Genomic DNA, 18693 nt, shown 5'->3' with positions numbered 1-18693 from the left:
AGACTTTGGTTTATTTAATTGTAATTTCTTTATTTCTGAACGGTTTATGAGTCGAGCGTTTTATAAGCTCCGTCGGATTTTCTTTGTTGGTTCTTTCTCGATGTATAGGATTAAGTCAAACCAACCCTAGGGTCCTAGATGATATAAATAGGGCTTCTCATTGATTTCCAAATCAATTAATGAAGAATTATTTTGCCCAAAGCGTCTTGCGTAATACATCACAAACCCTAACAGCTGCCGACGAAGAACTCCTCCGCGCCAGCCTTCACGTTTGACCGCTGACCCGCACACCGGGCGCCGGATTATCTTGTGTTACTCTCGTAACCGGTAGATCGTTCTTCGTTAAGGGAGGAAGCACCCTAACAGTCTTCTTCTTCCCACGTACGCCGTAGCAGACTGGCAGTCATTGTTACTTATTTCTGCCTGCAAATTTTTATTTTCTGATCAATTCAGCCTTTATATCATCAACTTTCGATGATCTAATCTACATTAACATCAATTTGGCGAGTATGAAGATAGTATTTCAAAAATTTGCAAATATTTAGAAGTAATAAAAACAAAAAAAAAATATGTTCCTGTGACAAAATTGTCGATATTTATAATGTGGTTTTTTTCAACCTTATTCACTTGTCCAAATTAACCCTGCATTTCCCACTTGACTCTTGTTCTCAAATGTTTTTTTTCCTTTAGCTGTTGTTAAATATGTCGTCATACTATTGTTCTAACATGACTTGATTTAATCAATGATCAATTGTCCGCATACTCACTCCTAGCTACAAACATTGAAGTCCAATATTCACAACAAAGAGGACATTCCTTGAACAATCCAAGGTGCAACGTTATAATAACAACAATTCTTGGGAAAGCCTTGAAATTCTCACATCTATGGCAAAGAATCTTCATTTCTTGTCAATCAACTTTTGCTACGTTTACATATAAAACCATAATTTTCTTCCAATTTTACTTGAAAAAAATACGTCAACGAATTAATAGTAATTGTTTCTCATTAGACAGTTCACACATTGTCTTGTTAATTACTAGGAGTATTATTTATATCAAATAGAAGAGGTCCCTCACATTGTGACTCTGTCTTCTGTAGTAATCAAAGGCCACACTAATACCTATATATGTCACCAGTACTCGCCATTTTTTCCATAGAGCACTACCCTACCCTCTCTTTTATAACAGATTTTAGAGAGATGAATTTAATACTAACCCTAAGTTGTGTAGCTATAATTTGGCCAAGCCTGGTTCTAGGGCATGAACCAAGCCCTCTACAAGATTTTTGTGTTGCGGACTTCAATAGCATCGGTTAGTCGGATCTTCTACTCTAATTTTAACAGCTCCTACTAATCCTCCAATTTCTGACAATTGATCATCCTCCCTCTACGTCAAATTAGTATGGGCTAAAGTTAATTTATAGTACAATTTTGACAAAAATTAATTAAAAAAAGGTTGTGTGGCAAGGGCTTAAGCCCCTCAACCCATATATGGTTGTGTCCTTCCCTTTTTGTTTATTTTCAGAAATCTGTCGATCCATTCCCGAAATTATTTTCTCTTGATTCTTCTCCGATCAAGATGTACAAGTCTGGCTGTTTAGTACTACCAAACATAGTTTTATAAAAACTTTCAATAATTTTTTTAATTTTATCATACTCATATCATTTTTTAATTTACTAAATATTTTCTTTATGCAGTGAGAGTGAATGGCTTTCCTTGCCTAAACCCTAGGCAAGTAACTGTTGATCATTTCCTATTCAAAGGCCTCAACATTGTTGGAAACACATCTAATTACTTAGGTGTTTCAGTAAACCGGCCGACCGTGAACGAGATCCCAGGCCTCAACACCTTGGGCATGTCGACCGTCCGGGTCGACTATACCTTAGGTGGGGTGGTGCCACCCCACCGCCATCCCCGAGCCTCGGAGATCCTCGTGGTGCTTGAGGGAAGTGTACTAGTGGGATTTGTCACATCAAGCCCCGAAAACAGGCTCATTTCAAAAGTGCTGGAGAAGGGCGATGTTTTCGTATTTCCTTTTGGGTTGTTTCATTTCCAACAAAATGTTGGGTCGGGAAACGCCGTTAGCATGGCGTTTCTCAACAGTCAGAATCCGGGTGTCGTCATAGCAGCGAACACCATGTTTGGATCGAGGCCGACAATTGAAGATGATGTTCTTGTTAGAGCTTTGGAGGTTGATAGCTCCGTTATTCAAAAGTTGGAAGCGCCCTATCATTAGCGAAAATATCTTGTTCTTATACATAATTTAATATTGCAAGATTAAAATATGATTGCATTGTCTAACTAAACCTCTTTTATTCCTCAGGGTTGTAAGAGAATGAACCCTCACAAGAAATAGATCAATTATATACTACTAGTCTACTACTATATATTTACATATTACAATAAGAAATTTAAAATCTAATGACCTACAATAGACTATTATAGATTTACACAAGATCTTCACAAATATAGTCAAGTAAAACAATCAAGACATGCATGCAACATTATATTTCAATGTAGTCAGTGTATTGTATGAGTAAGAAGAATTGGTTCCTGTGAAAATTTGCATCTTATAATTTGTAACAATGATGATTGTATTTGTAAATCTATGGTTAATGTTGTATACAGAAGTTTATCAAAATGTATGATATAAGTAATTTTAATATAATTTATTACTTTAAAATGTATGATATAAGTAATTTTAATATAATTTATTACTTTTGTAGGGGTACTACTTTTTTTGGTCTACACATAAATTGTACTTCGTGTATTGTGATAACACATTTATTTTTACTAAATAAATTCAACCATGACTTGTAAATTGCATTCCGGCCCATATCATTGGTTCAACCGATACGTCGACAATTTTTCTCTTTCAAATGTTGAATCCTAGTATTAGTTTATTGTTATTATAAGTGTGAAATAGTTTTATAAAAGTCAATTTGAATGGTGGTAATAATTAAAAACATGCATAAACTGTCATCAGTTGATTATGTTCAAATCGGTGTGTTTTACCAAACTCTAATACTCCATATTAATATAACATTATTTGACATCTCAAATTCACAATTGAGAGTTGAGACTCGATTGCAAATTTAAGGATTTTATAAGCATTAATTAACTATTTCCCATATAATATATGAATAGTATTCCATGCCTAATCTTTCGATTCATACAACCATTTGAATATTTTGATTATGACAAGTTTGGGCGTTAAACAATTCATGACTTTGAAGAAATGATCAATGAAACATTACTAACAGAAAAAGGGGTAAAAGCACCAATAATACACTAGAGACCATAATCTAAAACTTGGATTGTAGTAAATCAATGGTATTAGTATCTGTTTGGAAGGACTTTGCAAGAAGATCATTGGCAATATCCGGCTTGGACCCGAAAACAGCGTTCGCAATGGTAATAACTCCCGGATTTTGACTGCTTAGGGCAACCATGGCGACGGCATTAACATTTCCGGTGTTCCTCTGGTAATGGACAAGATTTATCGGAAACACAAAAACATCACCCTTCTGAAGTACTTTTGTGATGAGTCGGTTATCAGGGTTGGAGGTCACGAACCCCACCTCCAGGGTTCCCTCAAGCACTGCCAGTATCTCAGTTGCCCGAGGGTGAGTGTGGGGAGGGTTAACTCCCCATGGGGCGAAGTCTATGCGCGCCATGGAAATCCCAAGTGTGTTGAGCCCTGGAATCTGAGCCACATTGGCCGGAGTCACCTTTGATCCTATAGGATTTGCGGTGTTCCCGGGAACGTTGAGCCCACTCATGTAGAAGTCATCCGCTACTACGAGCTTCGGATCTTTACATGCAAACCCATTAACCAACACTGCACAAATACGAGATCGAAACACACAATCAATTATAACATAGTACTACTAAAATCTTAATTTAACGACGATAATTTTATTATATTGTCGTACCGGGGCCAGTTAGATCAGCAACGCAGAAATCTTGAAGAGGGCTTGAATCAGATGCTATGGCACATGAAAATGTTGCAAGCAATCCAATTAGAACAATAAAATTGGAGGCCATATTTATTTTTTACTTTTTTCTTACAAAGTTGATAAAAGTATTGCCTTTTTTGAGGTGGGAAATATGGTGATGGAGACAAGCTTTTATAGGAGAGTATTCTTAAGATAAGATGAGATCATACTCAAATCAGAAAGCCTGCAAACTTCGAAAAAATCAAGGAACAATATTGATGCAAAGCTTCGACTATTAACACCTCATTGACATCGTCAACCAACATTAATTGCATTTAAAATAATCTAGCCCATTTTTTAGTGCATCGCTCTTATTGTACATGCCAAAAAGATTTATAATCATTTTAAAAATTAATTTATTTTCGTTTTAGTCAATTAGGATACATAGTACTCATAATTTTTTGTCCCTGTATTACATAATTTTCATTTTTATCTTCATGTTCCAAAATATCAGGCTTAGGCCGATTGTTGATATGGATTATGAGTTAAATTTTTCTTCTGAAAACAAATTTCTCATTAGATAGCGCCTGCATTCATCTAATATTAATATATTTTACCTTTTCAACACGCTTGATTGTCGAAATGGAAGACGGCAAAAACCAGAAATTATCTCAATGTTCAGCTCTATGAATCCTGTTTTCTGAGTGGTATCGTTTCAATAAAAAAATCAAAATTTTTATAAAGTAATTCGAAAATGACAAAAAAGAAGAAAAATGTTATCCAATTTACTTTTCCTTGACTATACTTGCAGAGTATTATTGATAGCCCTAGCTATGGTTACATATTACCAATCAGTTACTTGATTTAAATTGTTAATATAATATCTGCATGTTATATATTTTATCGTAGTAACTGATAAATAAAAATACGAGGTTGGATTACAATACGAAATAAAGTAAATAGTAAAAAGATATACTCCGATCTATACTATTTATTCCCTCACAAAGTATGAAGAAATAGATTAATTATAGTATCATATTTTGGACTTAAATCAATATATTGATCGATCTACTAAATTCATGTGCACTCCTTAGAAAAAGATCTATAAAACAAAATAGCTAATCATACAAGATCGATGATTACATTACAAACTGTAATGACTTTAATTAGTCCAAAATATATGAATTAAATATGAGAGATAGCGTTGATTGGTAGCTTGCAAGGACGGCACATGTTTGGTTTGTATGTTATGCAGGATTTCTGACCAACCACGCTAGTTTCGGGTTTTATTGACATCCCTAGTATTATGACTAGGAATGGTTCATTCCGAGATGGTTTGATCATCCCCTTCTCTGCCTCCAATTCAACCAGTGCTTGTCGTCAAGCTCTTCGTCCATCTTAGCCGCTTCCTTCATACTTGGCCTCTTTCGAGAATTTACTTTGATACATCGTTTGGCTAGTTTGGAAACTGCAAGAACTTGGTCTCCATGGCCGCCTTCAACCACGACAGCCTCCAGTATATGAGATAGTAGGCCCTGCTTCACCGCTGAACGGAAGTGGTTCGCCAGTCCTATGTCGTCCCTCGCAGAGGAAACCGCCTTCCGTCCTGTTAGTATTTCGGCTACCACAACCCCAAATGCATAAACGTCACTCTTCCTGGAAGTACTCTGGATCCGTGCCCCCTACAAACGTTGTCAAATGAGTCGTATCAAGAGGAACACACCTCGATAGCCCAAAGTCAGACACAACATCCCTGTAGTTCTCGTCTAGCAAGATGTTATGTCGCGGTGGCATATGGCCATTGAGGTGCAGGAGTGAAGGTACGCGAGCGCCCCCTGCAACCTCTGCAGCTATGCGCAGGCGATTCTCCCAGGCTCAGGCTCGTCGTGGATATGATGAGAGGATACGTATTCATATACTAGCAACAGAGATTCAGACTCCAGACAGCAACCAAACAGGATGCAGACGTTTACAAACTGGCCAATTTGGTTGTTGTTGCTTATGTTAGCTTTCTTTACCCCGACTATTCTTCCATCCGATAACATTCCTTTGTAGACTCTGCCTATCCCTCCTTTCCCTAAAACACGGTTTTCGCTCAACTTACCCGTGGCCTTCTCCAGTTCTCTGATTTTAAAAATTGTAGGCTCTTGCAAACTCGAGGATACCTGTTGTTGCAGCTCTTGAAAAATCCCTGTGTCGTCTTTCTGTCACTCATCATTTCAATCTTTCTCTTGGATTCCTTGCACTCGTCTATGAATGTTTATTTGATAGAGAGAAAAAATGCTCTGTTGTTACCTTTGCATCCATCGCGGTGATAAGGGTTGTAGAGTTGATGCACCTACTATTATCGCCGCAAATGTTTCCCTCTTTGCAGCTCTTGTTCCCATCTACCCATTCATAGACTACAGGGACAGTGTACCTTTTGCTGCATTCGAAGAAATTAAGGTGCAAGGGTAGGTAATCCGAGTCGATGAAGGTGAAGAAGCCACATCCATCTGTCGAATTTCCCAATCCAACAACATACAGACTGCAATTTCTTATATCTTTTACCAGATCCATTTGGCAGCAATTGAGGCCCTGGCGAGTCGAAGGCGCTAGAGGTATATTGCAGGCAGACGCGCACACTCCTAGAGTGAGTTCTTCGCCACCATCAAGGTATGCAAGAACGTTGCATGCCTTGATGATGAACTTGTTTTGCGAGTGTAGTATCAAATACTGAGTGAAGAGACCGGTATGTATAGTCGTCTGATATAGCTTTAAATGTTTGGACACTATAGTCCTTGCGTCGCAGGCTGTGGTTGGAGACGTCGATGTCCTCCACCTCCCAACCCATGGAAGCTAGAGAGGCAGTGCCAGTCGACTCGTTGCACATGACTTTGAATGCTGCATCGAGGTAGCACGCCTCCTTCATGCCAAACGGATAGGGGATCTCCGTTTCTCCGCATTTCTCTTGGCAGTAACCGGCTGCTGCTGCTGCTTTGTGAAGTTGGGAGAGTAGCAGCAATATGGTTATGAAGACAAGATAGGGAAGGAAAATAGGAGTATTAGGTGACATTTTCTTGCTTGTTTGCCTTTTTTCTTAATGCCCACATACATATGAAAATATAAAATAGGATTATTTAAACCTAAACAAAGGTGTTATGCATCAACGTATGTAGGCCTTATGAATTTCCTTTTGGTAAAAGTATAATGTTTGTGGAGTTGGATTTTAATAAAAGATGTGGCTTTGCCTTCATAACTTTGTCTAGGATATCTAAAGAATTCCTTTTGTGGCAGGGTCATTCTTGTCAAATCTCTTGGTTTATAGTAGTAACTAATTTGTTTATGAAATAATATGACATGAATATTCTATAAGTATTCATTTAATGCTAGGATGTTTTGAGAATGATAAATTGTTTATGAAATGAATAAGAAAAATGCTTGCAAAAGGGCTGGTTAATCGTTTTGTGAACTATACTAGAAAATTTGGATGGGACAAACTGAAATAAGATTTAAATTATATCAGTGGACAAGAGTTATTGAATTTATGCATCTTAATCGGCATCTTATGATATAGGTGTGAAAATTGTTAAGCATTAGTGCATTACTGCAGCTGCCAGTTTCATATGTCAATTATAATTATTATAAAATCATGTTATGATATTTGTTGCAGTTCTAATGTAGAAGAAGGAAAGTTTTTAGTGGCTAGTGTCACTGTATTGCAATGAAGTGAATGTTTTAAAAGATGATTGAGGGAAGTTAAAAAATATAATAAAACAAAACAAAATCTCTATAAATACTTCTCGCATGTTGAAATTTTAGGAGAAACGATTCATGTACAATTTGCATGTCCGGGTTTAGTCTTTTTTGACATTTATATTATTACTATTAGTTTGGTTAATTGGAGATTAGAGTTATTCTTTTAGTTATAAGGAACGGAGGGAATATGTTTTAGTTGTATAATTCATAGTCATTTTGTTTATAATTTTTAATATAATAATATTATTTCTAATTTCATTTAATTAATTTATAATTTAACATTAATTTTTAAAACTATTTTAACATATGTCATCGCACAGGCGGCGTGATACTAGTCCGATGAATAAAGGCACAGCCAAAGAAATTTGACCCACGTAAGAGAAATCCTGATTGATTACCAACACTGAAAAATGAAAAATCATTTAATTTCCAAATTTTATACTCCTACTTATTTAATTTCAAATTAAGAATTTATCAATTTTAATACAAATTCATTGAAACTACTGGGCCAGCTCGACGTCCATTCGGGCCATTTTTGAAAAAGTATAGGCCCATAATTTATTTGCAAATCTCATAGAATCCGTTTGTCCCCTATCTTATGAAATCAATAAAATTGTCATCTATAAACAGCGTCAATATGAATTTATCACTCATTTTATATGTAAATAAAATAAAGAAAATTATTGATCTCAAGTCGACAGTAGTGATCGATTTTATTTTTTATTTTTTATGCTTGTTTGGACGAAATTGATGGATATATGTATGAATTTTTCTTTGAATATAACCATTCCTTTTTGTAATGCAATTTGGAAGCCGGTGTGGTGGGATCTTATTTGATATTCATATACTACATGATTAAAGTCGGGTTTTATTCAACTCCAAAATTAATTGTGGTGAATTTTATTTTCTTTGGTTCAATATTTGGGAAGACCGTATAAAGCTTATTCACTAGTGTCTAGTATACATAATACGTGCTTATTTGTTAATCCGTTGATTGAAATAGTAGAATGATTACTAGGGCTGGGAAAAAATACCGAAATACCGGCCTTATCGTACCGAAAATTTATCAAAAATACCGAATTTTCGGTATACTGTAACTTTCGGTACGGTATGATACCTTACTGAAAGATTCTGGTAAGGTAACGGTATGAATTTTCAAATACCGCGGTATACCGCTGCATACCGAAATTCGGTATATACCGTAAATTAAGGTATATACCGTAAACTAAGGTATATGCCACAAAATTATAAACACAATTATATATAAAATATATTTTATATATTTTTAAGTTATAAAATCTATCGTGAAATATAAATATATTTATGAATAAATTATATTTAATTTATTTTTAAAATTATAAAATATAAATAATATTCTAAATACTCTAATTTTCTATTTTAATTGATGTTGAAAAGTCAGGTATACCGAAAAAGTAAAGTATACCAAACTTCGGTACGGTATACCGAAAATGAGGTACGGTATCGCCGTATCGGTATGGAAATTCGTCATACCAAAAATAAGGTATACCGAAAACTTTGATAAGGTAAAGGTATGACTTTTTCACATACCGTATTTACGATAAGGTGGTTTCGGTAAGGTATACCGTACCTACCCACCTCTAATGATTACACATGTTTAAATTTTATACGTACTTATTTTTCTAAAACAAAAAATTTATTTAGTTGATTAATTAATTTTGAATTTGAGAAGGATACTAAACCGACTCATTATCCTCCAAGTAAATCAAAGCCGTTGGGTAAATTCAACCAGATAGATCTTTAGCCGTTGGTTGAATTCCCAAACCTCTATATATACCTGCACAAAATTCCCAAAATTAAAAAACGTGAGGGTTGAAATCTATAGGGAGATAACAGATAATTGTTCGAGATTGATGTGTGTGGAATACGTTTAATCGAACAATCGTGCCTACGAAATTTGTTATTGAATCTCAATTCGCACAGACACAAAAATCTCTGAAAAATCTTCAAGCTGTTGTTATTCCTCTGTTCTAGGGTTTCCAATTTTCCATTTTTTTTCTTCTTAGTTCTTTTTTTTGTGGGGATTGCACGACTTCTGTAACAGATCTATTAATTCGATCGAGATTGTAGATTCTGATTAGATTTTTCATTATCTCTTCTCAATTTACCAGTAATTTTGTGAGAAAAGTTGAATCGATCTCGACTGAAATGAACGACCAAGGATCAATGATGAACCAGCAGCAGCAGCTGATGAATATGAATCCGAGTCTGATGAATTCGAGCCAAATGAATCCGCAGGTAAACAAATTCAACCAGAATAAACCCTTGGCATTTTATCCAGTAGTTTCAAAACGAGCTTATTCTGTTAATTTTCAGCCTCTGATGGCTCCGATGAATCGGAGCTACGGAATGTGGGGACCGCAGCAGCAGTTTCAAAACCCTAATTTGAGCTCCGACACCATGAAACCTCCGCGTGTGGCCTTCAATAATTCGTTAGGTCCCAGGAACAATTGGAAGGGCAAAAGGGTAAATAAACCGAGGATGGAGCAGCGCCAGCAGCAAGTAGTTGGCTCCGGTGGTATCAGTGGCAGTGGCGGTGGTGCGAATTTGAATTTTAGGAACTACAACCCTCCAACATTGAATGAGCTGCAGCATCAGAATCGATTGAGGGCAAGGAAAACTTTCCCTAAAAAGAAGTTTAACAAGAACATGAATATAAATATGAATGTAGGTGGTAATGGTGAGAGGTCTGCCCCATATGCACCTAGGAATACCACTTCCTTTCTGATTAGAGCGAAGAAAAGCGGGGGGATAGCGCCGGTGGTTTCTCCATTTCCGGTGACCCCCTCTGTGTTGCCAACCCCAATCTTGTCCCCTTCCACTGAGGTTTTGGGGAACATGGCTAAGGAAGAGTGGGGGGTGGATGGTTATGGCTCGATGAAGGGGTTGATCAGGCTGAGATCTCTCGGGCATGAAGATGGGGAGGAAGATGAGGGGGGCTCAAGTGAGAGCGACGTGGAGGAGCATGTTGAGGTTGAGAGGAGATTGGATCATGATTTGAGTAGGTTTGAGATGATCTACAATCCGAATAGTGGCAATGCTGGTGGGATGGAGTATCACAATATATTGGAAAATCGGGTTGATGATCAGGATACTCACATTGCACAACTGGAGGAAGAGAACTTGAATCTCAAGGAGAGGCTGTTCTTGATGGAGGGGGAGTTGGGGGATATGAGGCGGAGGTTGTTATTGCTAGAAAGGCGAGGAGGCCGAGTAGATGAGGAAGTTGTTGAGAATGAGTCTGGAAATGAGGGAGAGAGCAATACGCACTCAACGGGGGAGAATGATGAACAAGATAGGTCTGAGCCTGAGGTTGGGGAAGGTGTCGAAGGTGACGTTGGTGGTGGATTTGAAACTGTACAACAAACTAGAGAGGAAGAGAGTTCACAAAGTGGAGATGAAAGGATTAAGATGAGTGATGCGAGTAATGTGAATGATTCTATTGTAGAAGATAAATCTGCTGCAGAAGTTGAGGCAGTAGAAAGTGTTGATGATGAATCTTGCAAACTCGTTGTTGAAGCTGATACTCGTATGTTAGAGTGAAAACAAGAGAATCTTGGTTGTTAGTCTATGCTTATTTTCTTCTTTTTTTTCTTCCTCTGGCATGGTTGACTGAGAGAAGCCATGGATGGATGTAATTAGGTTTTCATTAGTGTTTGACTGTGTCATGAAACTTTCACTGCTTAACCATTCAGAATATGGTGCCATGTTATTTTGGCCTCCCTTGTTTATAATCATATATTTACTGCTTAAGAAAAATGAATTATTTACTATTTATATTTATCATAATTGCAAAAATTCGAAGATGAATTTGATTGTTTTTAGTTATGAATATGATAGTGTGGGATTTTAAATTGCAAAAAGATATACTGACTTGGTGAACACCGATTTTGGTTATCCTTTTTTAAGCGATTGAGTCCAGAGTCAATGAAGTGGTTGAGTAATTGAGACATAACTCGGGAATTAGACTTTCTAGTAGTAATAATTAAAAACTGACAATTAAAGAATCACCTCTAGTGATTTAATTTACTTAACAAAAAAGATGTACAAAATTTGGGACATAAATTACAATTATTACTGTTACTTATTTGGACGTGTGTATCAATGTGACCCGTATGACGTAACAAAGGTAGAGGACATCCTTAACTGATTACTTGCATGTGTACAGTTGGATCGTCGCTGTCTCAATAATCGCATGACCTTATGACCAGGGACGGAGATAGAATAGGCCAAGCCACCGTTGCAGCGGGGGCTTGGCCGGTGCCGTCCTCTTAGAATCGGATGTAGTGTTTACAGAGATAGAATAGCTTGAGAGAGAAGATAATGAAGAAATAAAGAAGAGAGGGAAGAGAAACAGGGTGTTGAATAAATAGGAGTAGATAGACGAGTCATATAAATTATGATCTCGGTAACAGACAGCATTTAAATCCTATTTCTTGTTTTGTGTGTTTAGGAATATATTACTAATATTTGTTCTTTTGAAAAATGTTTTAATATCAATCTGTACAATTTAAAATTTTATAATTTTTATTTATATCAGAACAGTATTATATGAATCCATTTATTTATTAATATTTTGTAATTTTATTATTTTTATTTGTATAATAACATTATTGATTAGTATTTTTTAAGCAATTATTCATCTCATATTTTATTTTTGGTCATATTCATTTACTATTTTTCATTAATTTTAATAAATAAATTTCACATTCTACTCATTAATTACTCCTATTTATAAAATTACTTATATAGAAGAACACACATTTGTCTAATATTTTTCTTTTTTACTATATTTTTAATACTATTACAAACGAGTCAAAGTAATCGTAAATGAACAATATGAGGCATCGCGCACTTTGGTGTATTTATAGTGAAATTTCAGCACCGGCTTATTTCAATATCTAGTTCCGTCCCTGCTTATGACCTTATGGGTTTAATAAATCTTAGTAGTAGTACACAAGGAGTACAAAACTAAACTAAAAAATTGAACGATTTATTAACAAATGGAAAGAAAAACCAAACAAACTTGACCATTGGACATGAGCTAAGAGTCTAAGACAACAGCAGATAGGATTAGGATAAGATGAGAATCATATAAAGCAAAAAAAACAGAATCTTGATATTGGTTTATGCTGAAAAGAAAGCGAGTGGAGAAGTGAAGGCGACCACAAACTCGTGCTTTTTGACAAAAGAACATTTCGATGTCGATAGATAGCCAATTCAATTAGAGATAGGAAGTTAGGTGCATCAACTGTTAGAACAAATGGATTTCATCACTGTTGCATCTTAACATCTTGTTATATTTCTACTGAGCTGAACCACAGCAACATGACGGTGTGCTCCAATGATGTCTTCATTTGCTCGGGCTACTCATTCGAAACAACTTAGAGTAAGGAGCAATTTGATGTTTGGGTTTCGACTACTAATTATCAACGGTACAGTGACACCAACCTCGAAAGTTGTATCAGATTTCAATCATCCAACCATTTACGACTGGAAATATATATAGGCAATCACAAAAGATATCAATTGGGGATCGAGAAGCAAAACTAGTACAACAGAGTGATATTCTGTACTTCTAATCAAGATCACGAAATTTGTACAATGCTCATGAACCACCCAAAGCAGATTATAACTTACAATTATAGTAGTAGTATTCATTTCTCATACTCTATAATTGGTAATGAAAAAAGGGATGGAAAACCTCACTTCTTCCCACCACCGGAGACATTGAACTTGAAAAAAATAATGTCCCCGTCCTGGACAACATACGTCTTCCCTTCCTGCCTGTACTTCCCAGAAGCCTGCACAAGAGACAAGTAGCATAAATTTCTAGAATAATGGCACCGAAAGGAGTGACCATAGACCACATAATTAATTATTCTACCTTCACTGCCGATTCACTTCCAAGTTCCTTAAGATCTTCAAATTTCATAACCTAAAACACAAGACAGGATTCAGCAATATTTTCTTTCATGAACATTACAGACACTCCCTAATAGTATCTGATAACTATCACAAACAATAGAGCCAAACAAAAAGTAAAAAATAAAGAGGGAAAACTACCTCAGCACATATGAAACCTCGTTCAAAATCAGTATGAATTGCTCCTGCAGCTTGAGGAGCTTTAGTCTGACGACGGATTTGCCAGCACTTTACCTGCAAGAGAGCAGTTGGACACATTGAAAATATTGTCAGAGCTGAAGAACAATAAACGGAATACATAATCTGAAGAGCTTCTAAGTGCATCACGGAGGCAAACATGGCTAGCTAGCACAAACTTCAACTTCTATTGGAGTAATTATGATAGGTTAACTATTGTATTTTTTACATTACTTCAAAATCTGAGAGAATGATATGCTTTTGTAATTAACTCCAAAGTCACAACATACACTAAATAAAGCTAATAGAAAAACAGGGTTTATAAGAACAATGTTACTTTCTAGTAACTTTATGGAGGCGGAAAATAAAGTACGTTGACAATTTTTAAAAAAATATAAAATACCTCATCTGGTCCGGCAGTGAAAAAGTAAATAAGATTAATGGCTGCGAATCCAGTCTTTATGATCTTTGGAAGAGCACTGTAATATAAGAAAATAATTTCAAATTCAGCCTTATCAATCTTCACCATACAACCCAATTAAATACTAAAAACAATATCCAGTATCCAGTCAGGAAGTTAATTATGGATTATTCAAACTTAATCATCACTCCCTGAACAAAGAATTTCTTAGGTATTCTAACAGTTGAATGCTAAATCATTACTTTACTACTACCACATTCGGTGCCAACTGTCAGCGCATATTACATAACATGCACAGATGGCCATGAATGCAATGACTGTTATTTGCATTCAAAAGAATCGTATATATAAGGATGGGCATCTTAAATTATCAATAGTTATTAGTTGATAACTACTAATAAAGAAGGAAATGCTCTATCACTTAAGGAAATTATTTATGACATAAGAAAAAAATTTGGGTTAGAGGGATCTGAATTTTAATGTGGGTTGAATTCCCCAATATATTTGAGATGAAAAATCATTGTTCTACCTTTGAACCTTGTTCTCCTCACAATATTTAGCAGCTTCATCGGGGGATAAATCAGCAAGATTCCTCTCAAGAGCACAGCTGAAAGGGATCATGGTTTCACCACCATGCTCTTGCACCCTACATGATAATATGGAACTCATCAGACAACAGAAAAAGAGCAAAGTGTGGCAGGGGAAGAGCAAAGTGTGGCAGGGGAAGAGCATATGTAAGCAGGGAAAAGAAATGTATGTGTCCGTCTATATCAAAGCCAACAAAGGATTAGAGAATTGTTCGTGGATGATACATACCAAGCATGAATCTTTGGGAGAAACTTGTTCTTTTTCCTTTGATAATCTTTTTCACTCATGTTCACCTATTGAGGAAAGTACAAATAATTACAAGCATGAAAAATGTTGGTTGCTTACTCATTTAACTGCAAGCAAAAGTTTAGCTACCAAATTAAGTAACCAATCGAACAGTCTCGGGGGAAAGAATATGGCACTCAAACAAAAAACTGAAATTGATTATGCATTCAACATGAGAGATAATGGTAACTAAAATTCAAAAGCGCAGACACCTTCTACGATATATATTAGTATTATTTACTCACCAAGTAAACAACAGGCTTTGCAGTGAGCAACTGAAAAGTATTCAGTATCTCAACTTCAACAGCTTTCCAGTCCACCAGGCGGACATCTTTTCCCTCGTCCAAACTTGCCTTGATCTTGTGGAGACAAAAATTCAAGATTTAGTACAACACCCTTACTGATGGTGATACTACTAAATTGAACCAAGTCATACAATAATGATTATCATTGCTCAATCACTATTTCGTTTAGCTGGGCATAAAGGATAATCACTTTGCTCTTCAATGGTTATAAATAATATCACTAATTTTGGTTAGCTGTGTGTGAACACCGTGAAGAATAGTTTTTATTTTCATTTTTGGCTAATAGCTAGCAAACCATCATTGGTGTGTGACTATTCACTTTTATTTGCAATTATTAGTACAAACCCGCAGGCACAACTCGTGCTCAATTTTCAGCTGCTTGTCATTGCTCCTCTTCATGCTCTTCTCAAGATCTTCAATTCGCCTCTCCATGAATTCAATATCCTAGCATCACACAAAACTTCAACTTTCAAAACCAGTAAAACTCATTAAGAAATAGTAATTGACAACATCTAAAGAGTCTAAAGACCCTAAACCAACTACAAGATCAAGCTTCAACATAATTCACTAGCCAATAAGGAGTGGATAATAGCTGTCTAGGTCTCTAGGGCAAAAGACAAAGAAATAAACCAAGCCTACCTTCAGACGTAATTCGGCAGATATTGTCTCTAGATCCCTTACAGGATCCACTAAGTCATCAACATGGATAATATCAGGATCCTCGAACGCACCTAAAGCACAAAGCTCCATTGAGACAGTACATTCAAATAATACCAAATAAAAAGTTATTGGAAGAAAAGACGACTGTCCTTTTTCATGATACAGGTAAGATGCTCTAAGTGACATGATTGGACCAATGTGAATCATAACTACAGAGACTTAAAACAAACTAAATATTGATGGAGAGCTCAAGCTCCTCATATAAAAAAAAATTAACAAAGTAAAAATTAAGAATCACCCCATACCCTTGCATGTAAAGGGAAAATCTAAAAGAAAAGAAGGCACCATAGGACATGTAAATTATACTGATAGAAACTACACATTCTTCTCAGAGTGTGAAACAAATACTACAATCTTGCATCACATTTTTAAAGGGCATTTGACAAAGGAAATGTCCAAAGATATCAGCTTACGTAATACATGAAAAATTCCATCAACAGCACGGATATGCGATAAGAAGTTGTTCCCCAGTCCTTGTCCTTCATGAGCACCACGAACAAGTCCGGCAATATCATGAATTTCTAGGAAAGCTGATACCTGCATCACATAGATTAAAGCTAGCATTAATGAATCATGGAGCTGCATAATCCCAGCTAAAACAGTAACAGAAATCCATAATGCAGATAGAACCTCGCTCTTCGGCTTGAAGAGTTGGCATAGCCAGTCAAATCTCTCGTCAGGAATGTTCACTCGAGCCTCATTGGGCTCAATAGTGCAGAAAGGAAAGTTTTCAGCTGGTATAGACAACTTGGTGAGGGTATTGAATAGGGTCGATTTCCCTACATTTGGCAACCCGACCTGAAAAGACATTGCAGTCGATAAATCTCAAAATGATTACACTTTCAAAGCGAAAAAACTAACTTATGCACATACCACCAAATGTTTCTACACTAGATATGAATCGAGCTAAACAACTTAATTCGTCATCACATATTTAGCACCCATTCATCAATCATTAGTACTAAAATTTAAGCTTTTTCCCGGTAATGCGAAGCTAGCCGTACCGAAAAAGTTCAGCAAGAATTCCTTCGGTAAAAAAGGTTCGCATGAGCAAGCAATTCAATTAGCATAAACTGCATGATAAGTATTGAGCTATCACTCCAATCTTAATACGACTAAAAGCTTCATCATTGAACAATTAACCAACTTCTTAAATCAGGTTTTAATGGAAAAACATACGATTCCAATCTTCAGGTGAGAAGAAAAACGTCCTAGAATCGGCCTCTCAGCTGGGGCTTCCTTTGATTTAGCTGCTTTCGGAGGCATTTCTGGCAATATCCTAAACCTTAACTACTGGTTTAGAAATTGCTGGATCAAAATGAGATGACACACAGTAGAGATTTCAGTTGAGAAGTTTTACTTATTAGGGTTTTTCAAGTAATAATATTAAAGTGAAAAAGGATTTTTATTTTTTAGGGGCATCAGATGCATTGCAATTCAGCTGTTGCATAGGCCCCAAAAAGGGCCCATTTATATTTTAAAAACATTTGATGTTTGTGGTTATAAATTCATATTCCATTGTCATCAAAAACAAAATCAGTAATAAAGTAATCTTCTTACTTTATTGTAGTATAAGTTGTGATGCAGTTATTTGCGTGACAACAATCAAACTGCCAAAAGTAAGAAATTTTAGGTAGAAATTCACAGAACAATAATATTAAGATGTTTTGCAATCCATTTATACGCATGTAGCTGACATTATAGCATACGTTAAAACCTCTTAAACAAAAGTCCGATTGTAAAATAAATTAACACTTAAATAAATACAATGAATTATTACAATTAATCACATTTTATCATTGAGTTGCGTGGGCGTTTGGTAACTATATAAGAGCTCTTTTCTGGTTTTATTTATTTAATCACGTTTACAAAATATTTCAATGGCCACCAAATTCGTAGAAAGGAAATGAAACATATATAAGTGAGCCTGGTCCAATAAATTGAACTAAACGGCCAAAAGATTTACATGGTACTATCATGTACAAGACGGCATAAGTTGATGAAAAAGACTAAACTTAACTAGAGGCAAACCAGAAATCTCTCTCAGGTTCTTGACGTTCCTTGTTTGCCCGCTACAAAAAAAGGCTCATGCCTTATCTACGGGTCTATGATAAGGCCCACTTCTGCTACAACTACCCAGTAAATGTACATTGTACCAGCTCAGATTGTCACTCTCTACAGGAAGGAGATCTGCATTTGTTTGTTCCAAAGAAAACACACATTAAATTTTTCATCCATTAGCAAAAATTTCGAGTTTTGGAGAATGCAGCTTTCTTTAATCAAGTTTCAAAGAAGCAGAACCATATACTTGAATCTGGTTACATAAAAACTCTTACTAGTGTTATTAACAGTTATGCTATTTCATTTTCATCAACTTAAATCAAAACTAGCTCCGTGTTTTGAGTATGGCCAATGATGAGCAATAATTTGTTCAAGATCATAGAAACTGTCTATAGGTTAAAGGCCCTTCTTACCTTGATATGGAGCATATCACGACAGTATAGTAGATTCTCCACTTAATTCTCTCTTGACCAGCTCAAGGATCTCAATGACCTGC

At 35.9% G+C, this 18693-nt stretch overlaps 5 protein-coding genes and 1 long non-coding RNA gene across 6 annotated transcripts; 2 read left to right on the top strand and 4 right to left on the bottom strand.

The window, feature by feature from the left end:
* The first annotated feature begins 1199 nt into the window (after nt 1-1199).
* On the top strand, nt 1200-2236 carry LOC125192437 (putative germin-like protein 2-1). Its single transcript, XM_048090007.1, has 2 exons — nt 1200-1311; nt 1698-2236. The coding sequence occupies exons 1-2, from the start codon at nt 1200-1202 to the stop codon at nt 2234-2236; spliced, it is 651 nt and encodes a 216-aa protein (XP_047945964.1).
* Nucleotides 2237-3305: 1069 nt separating this feature from the next.
* Nucleotides 3306-4047, bottom strand: LOC125195923 (putative germin-like protein 2-1). The gene is made up of 2 exons (XM_048094210.1): nt 3936-4047; nt 3306-3841 (listed from the first exon to the last, which is right to left on the bottom strand). The coding sequence occupies exons 1-2, from the start codon at nt 4045-4047 to the stop codon at nt 3306-3308; spliced, it is 648 nt and encodes a 215-aa protein (XP_047950167.1).
* A 1231-nt stretch (nt 4048-5278) lies between these two features.
* On the bottom strand, nt 5279-6993 carry LOC125195228 (wall-associated receptor kinase-like 22). Its single transcript, XM_048093409.1, has 4 exons — nt 6709-6993; nt 6234-6653; nt 5858-6142; nt 5279-5620 (listed from the first exon to the last, which is right to left on the bottom strand). Exons 1-4 carry the CDS (start codon nt 6991-6993, stop codon nt 5279-5281), a joined length of 1332 nt encoding a protein of 443 aa, XP_047949366.1.
* A 2537-nt stretch (nt 6994-9530) lies between these two features.
* Nucleotides 9531-11435, top strand: LOC125195922. Its single transcript, XM_048094209.1, has 2 exons — nt 9531-9953; nt 10032-11435. Exons 1-2 carry the CDS (start codon nt 9864-9866, stop codon nt 11256-11258), a joined length of 1317 nt encoding a protein of 438 aa, XP_047950166.1. The 5' UTR covers nt 9531-9863; the 3' UTR covers nt 11259-11435.
* Nucleotides 11436-13265: 1830 nt separating this feature from the next.
* On the bottom strand, nt 13266-17512 carry LOC125192505 (obg-like ATPase 1). Its single transcript, XM_048090100.1, has 12 exons — nt 17316-17512; nt 16767-16934; nt 16550-16673; nt 16056-16147; nt 15762-15860; nt 15357-15470; nt 15055-15119; nt 14768-14884; nt 14221-14296; nt 13782-13874; nt 13603-13653; nt 13266-13519 (listed from the first exon to the last, which is right to left on the bottom strand). The coding sequence occupies exons 1-12, from the start codon at nt 17400-17402 to the stop codon at nt 13421-13423; spliced, it is 1185 nt and encodes a 394-aa protein (XP_047946057.1). The 5' UTR covers nt 17403-17512; the 3' UTR covers nt 13266-13420.
* Nucleotides 17513-18058: 546 nt separating this feature from the next.
* LOC125197413 lies at nt 18059-18693 on the bottom strand. Its single transcript, XR_007172057.1, has 2 exons — nt 18611-18693; nt 18059-18326 (listed from the first exon to the last, which is right to left on the bottom strand). It is a non-coding gene; the product is annotated as an uncharacterized LOC125197413 (long non-coding RNA).

The sequence above is a fragment of the Salvia hispanica genome, chromosome 6 (assembly GCF_023119035.1).
Source record: "Salvia hispanica cultivar TCC Black 2014 chromosome 6, UniMelb_Shisp_WGS_1.0, whole genome shotgun sequence".
Classification (NCBI taxonomy): Eukaryota; Viridiplantae; Streptophyta; class Magnoliopsida; order Lamiales; family Lamiaceae; genus Salvia; species Salvia hispanica.
This window is presented reverse-complemented; position numbering and strand designations above follow the sequence as displayed.

What these genes read in the sequence shown, in the direction of transcription:
- LOC125192505 (XM_048090100.1), bottom strand. Translation starts at nt 17,402, where the DNA reads ATGCCTCCGAAAGCAGCTAAATCAAAGGAAGCCCCAGCTGAGAGGCCG. An exon ending in CTCACCTGAAGATTGGAATC is followed by an intron (nt 16,935 to 17,315) that starts GTATGTTTTTCC and finishes ATGTCTTTTCAG; the next exon opens with GTCGGGTTGCCAAATGTAGG. An exon ending in GAAGTGAATCGGCAGTGAAG is followed by an intron (nt 13,520 to 13,602) that starts GTAGAATAATTA and finishes TCTCTTGTGCAG; the next exon opens with GCTTCTGGGAAGTACAGGCA.
- LOC125195228 (XM_048093409.1), bottom strand. Translation starts at nt 6,993, where the DNA reads ATGTCACCTAATACTCCTATTTTCCTTCCCTATCTTGTCTTCATAACC. An exon ending in TGCGACGCAAGGACTATAGT is followed by an intron (nt 6,654 to 6,708) that starts GTCCAAACATTT and finishes CTCTTCACTCAG; the next exon opens with TATTTGATACTACACTCGCA. An exon ending in TCACCGCGATGGATGCAAAG is followed by an intron (nt 6,143 to 6,233) that starts GTAACAACAGAG and finishes GATGAGTGACAG; the next exon opens with AAAGACGACACAGGGATTTT.
- LOC125192437 (XM_048090007.1), top strand. Translation starts at nt 1,200, where the DNA reads ATGAATTTAATACTAACCCTAAGTTGTGTAGCTATAATTTGGCCAAGC. An exon ending in TGCGGACTTCAATAGCATCG is followed by an intron (nt 1,312 to 1,697) that starts GTTAGTCGGATC and finishes TTCTTTATGCAG; the next exon opens with TGAGAGTGAATGGCTTTCCT.
- LOC125195922 (XM_048094209.1), top strand. Translation starts at nt 9,864, where the DNA reads ATGAACGACCAAGGATCAATGATGAACCAGCAGCAGCAGCTGATGAAT. An exon ending in CGAGCCAAATGAATCCGCAG is followed by an intron (nt 9,954 to 10,031) that starts GTAAACAAATTC and finishes GTTAATTTTCAG; the next exon opens with CCTCTGATGGCTCCGATGAA.
- LOC125195923 (XM_048094210.1), bottom strand. Translation starts at nt 4,047, where the DNA reads ATGGCCTCCAATTTTATTGTTCTAATTGGATTGCTTGCAACATTTTCA. An exon ending in TGCTGATCTAACTGGCCCCG is followed by an intron (nt 3,842 to 3,935) that starts GTACGACAATAT and finishes GTATTTGTGCAG; the next exon opens with TGTTGGTTAATGGGTTTGCA.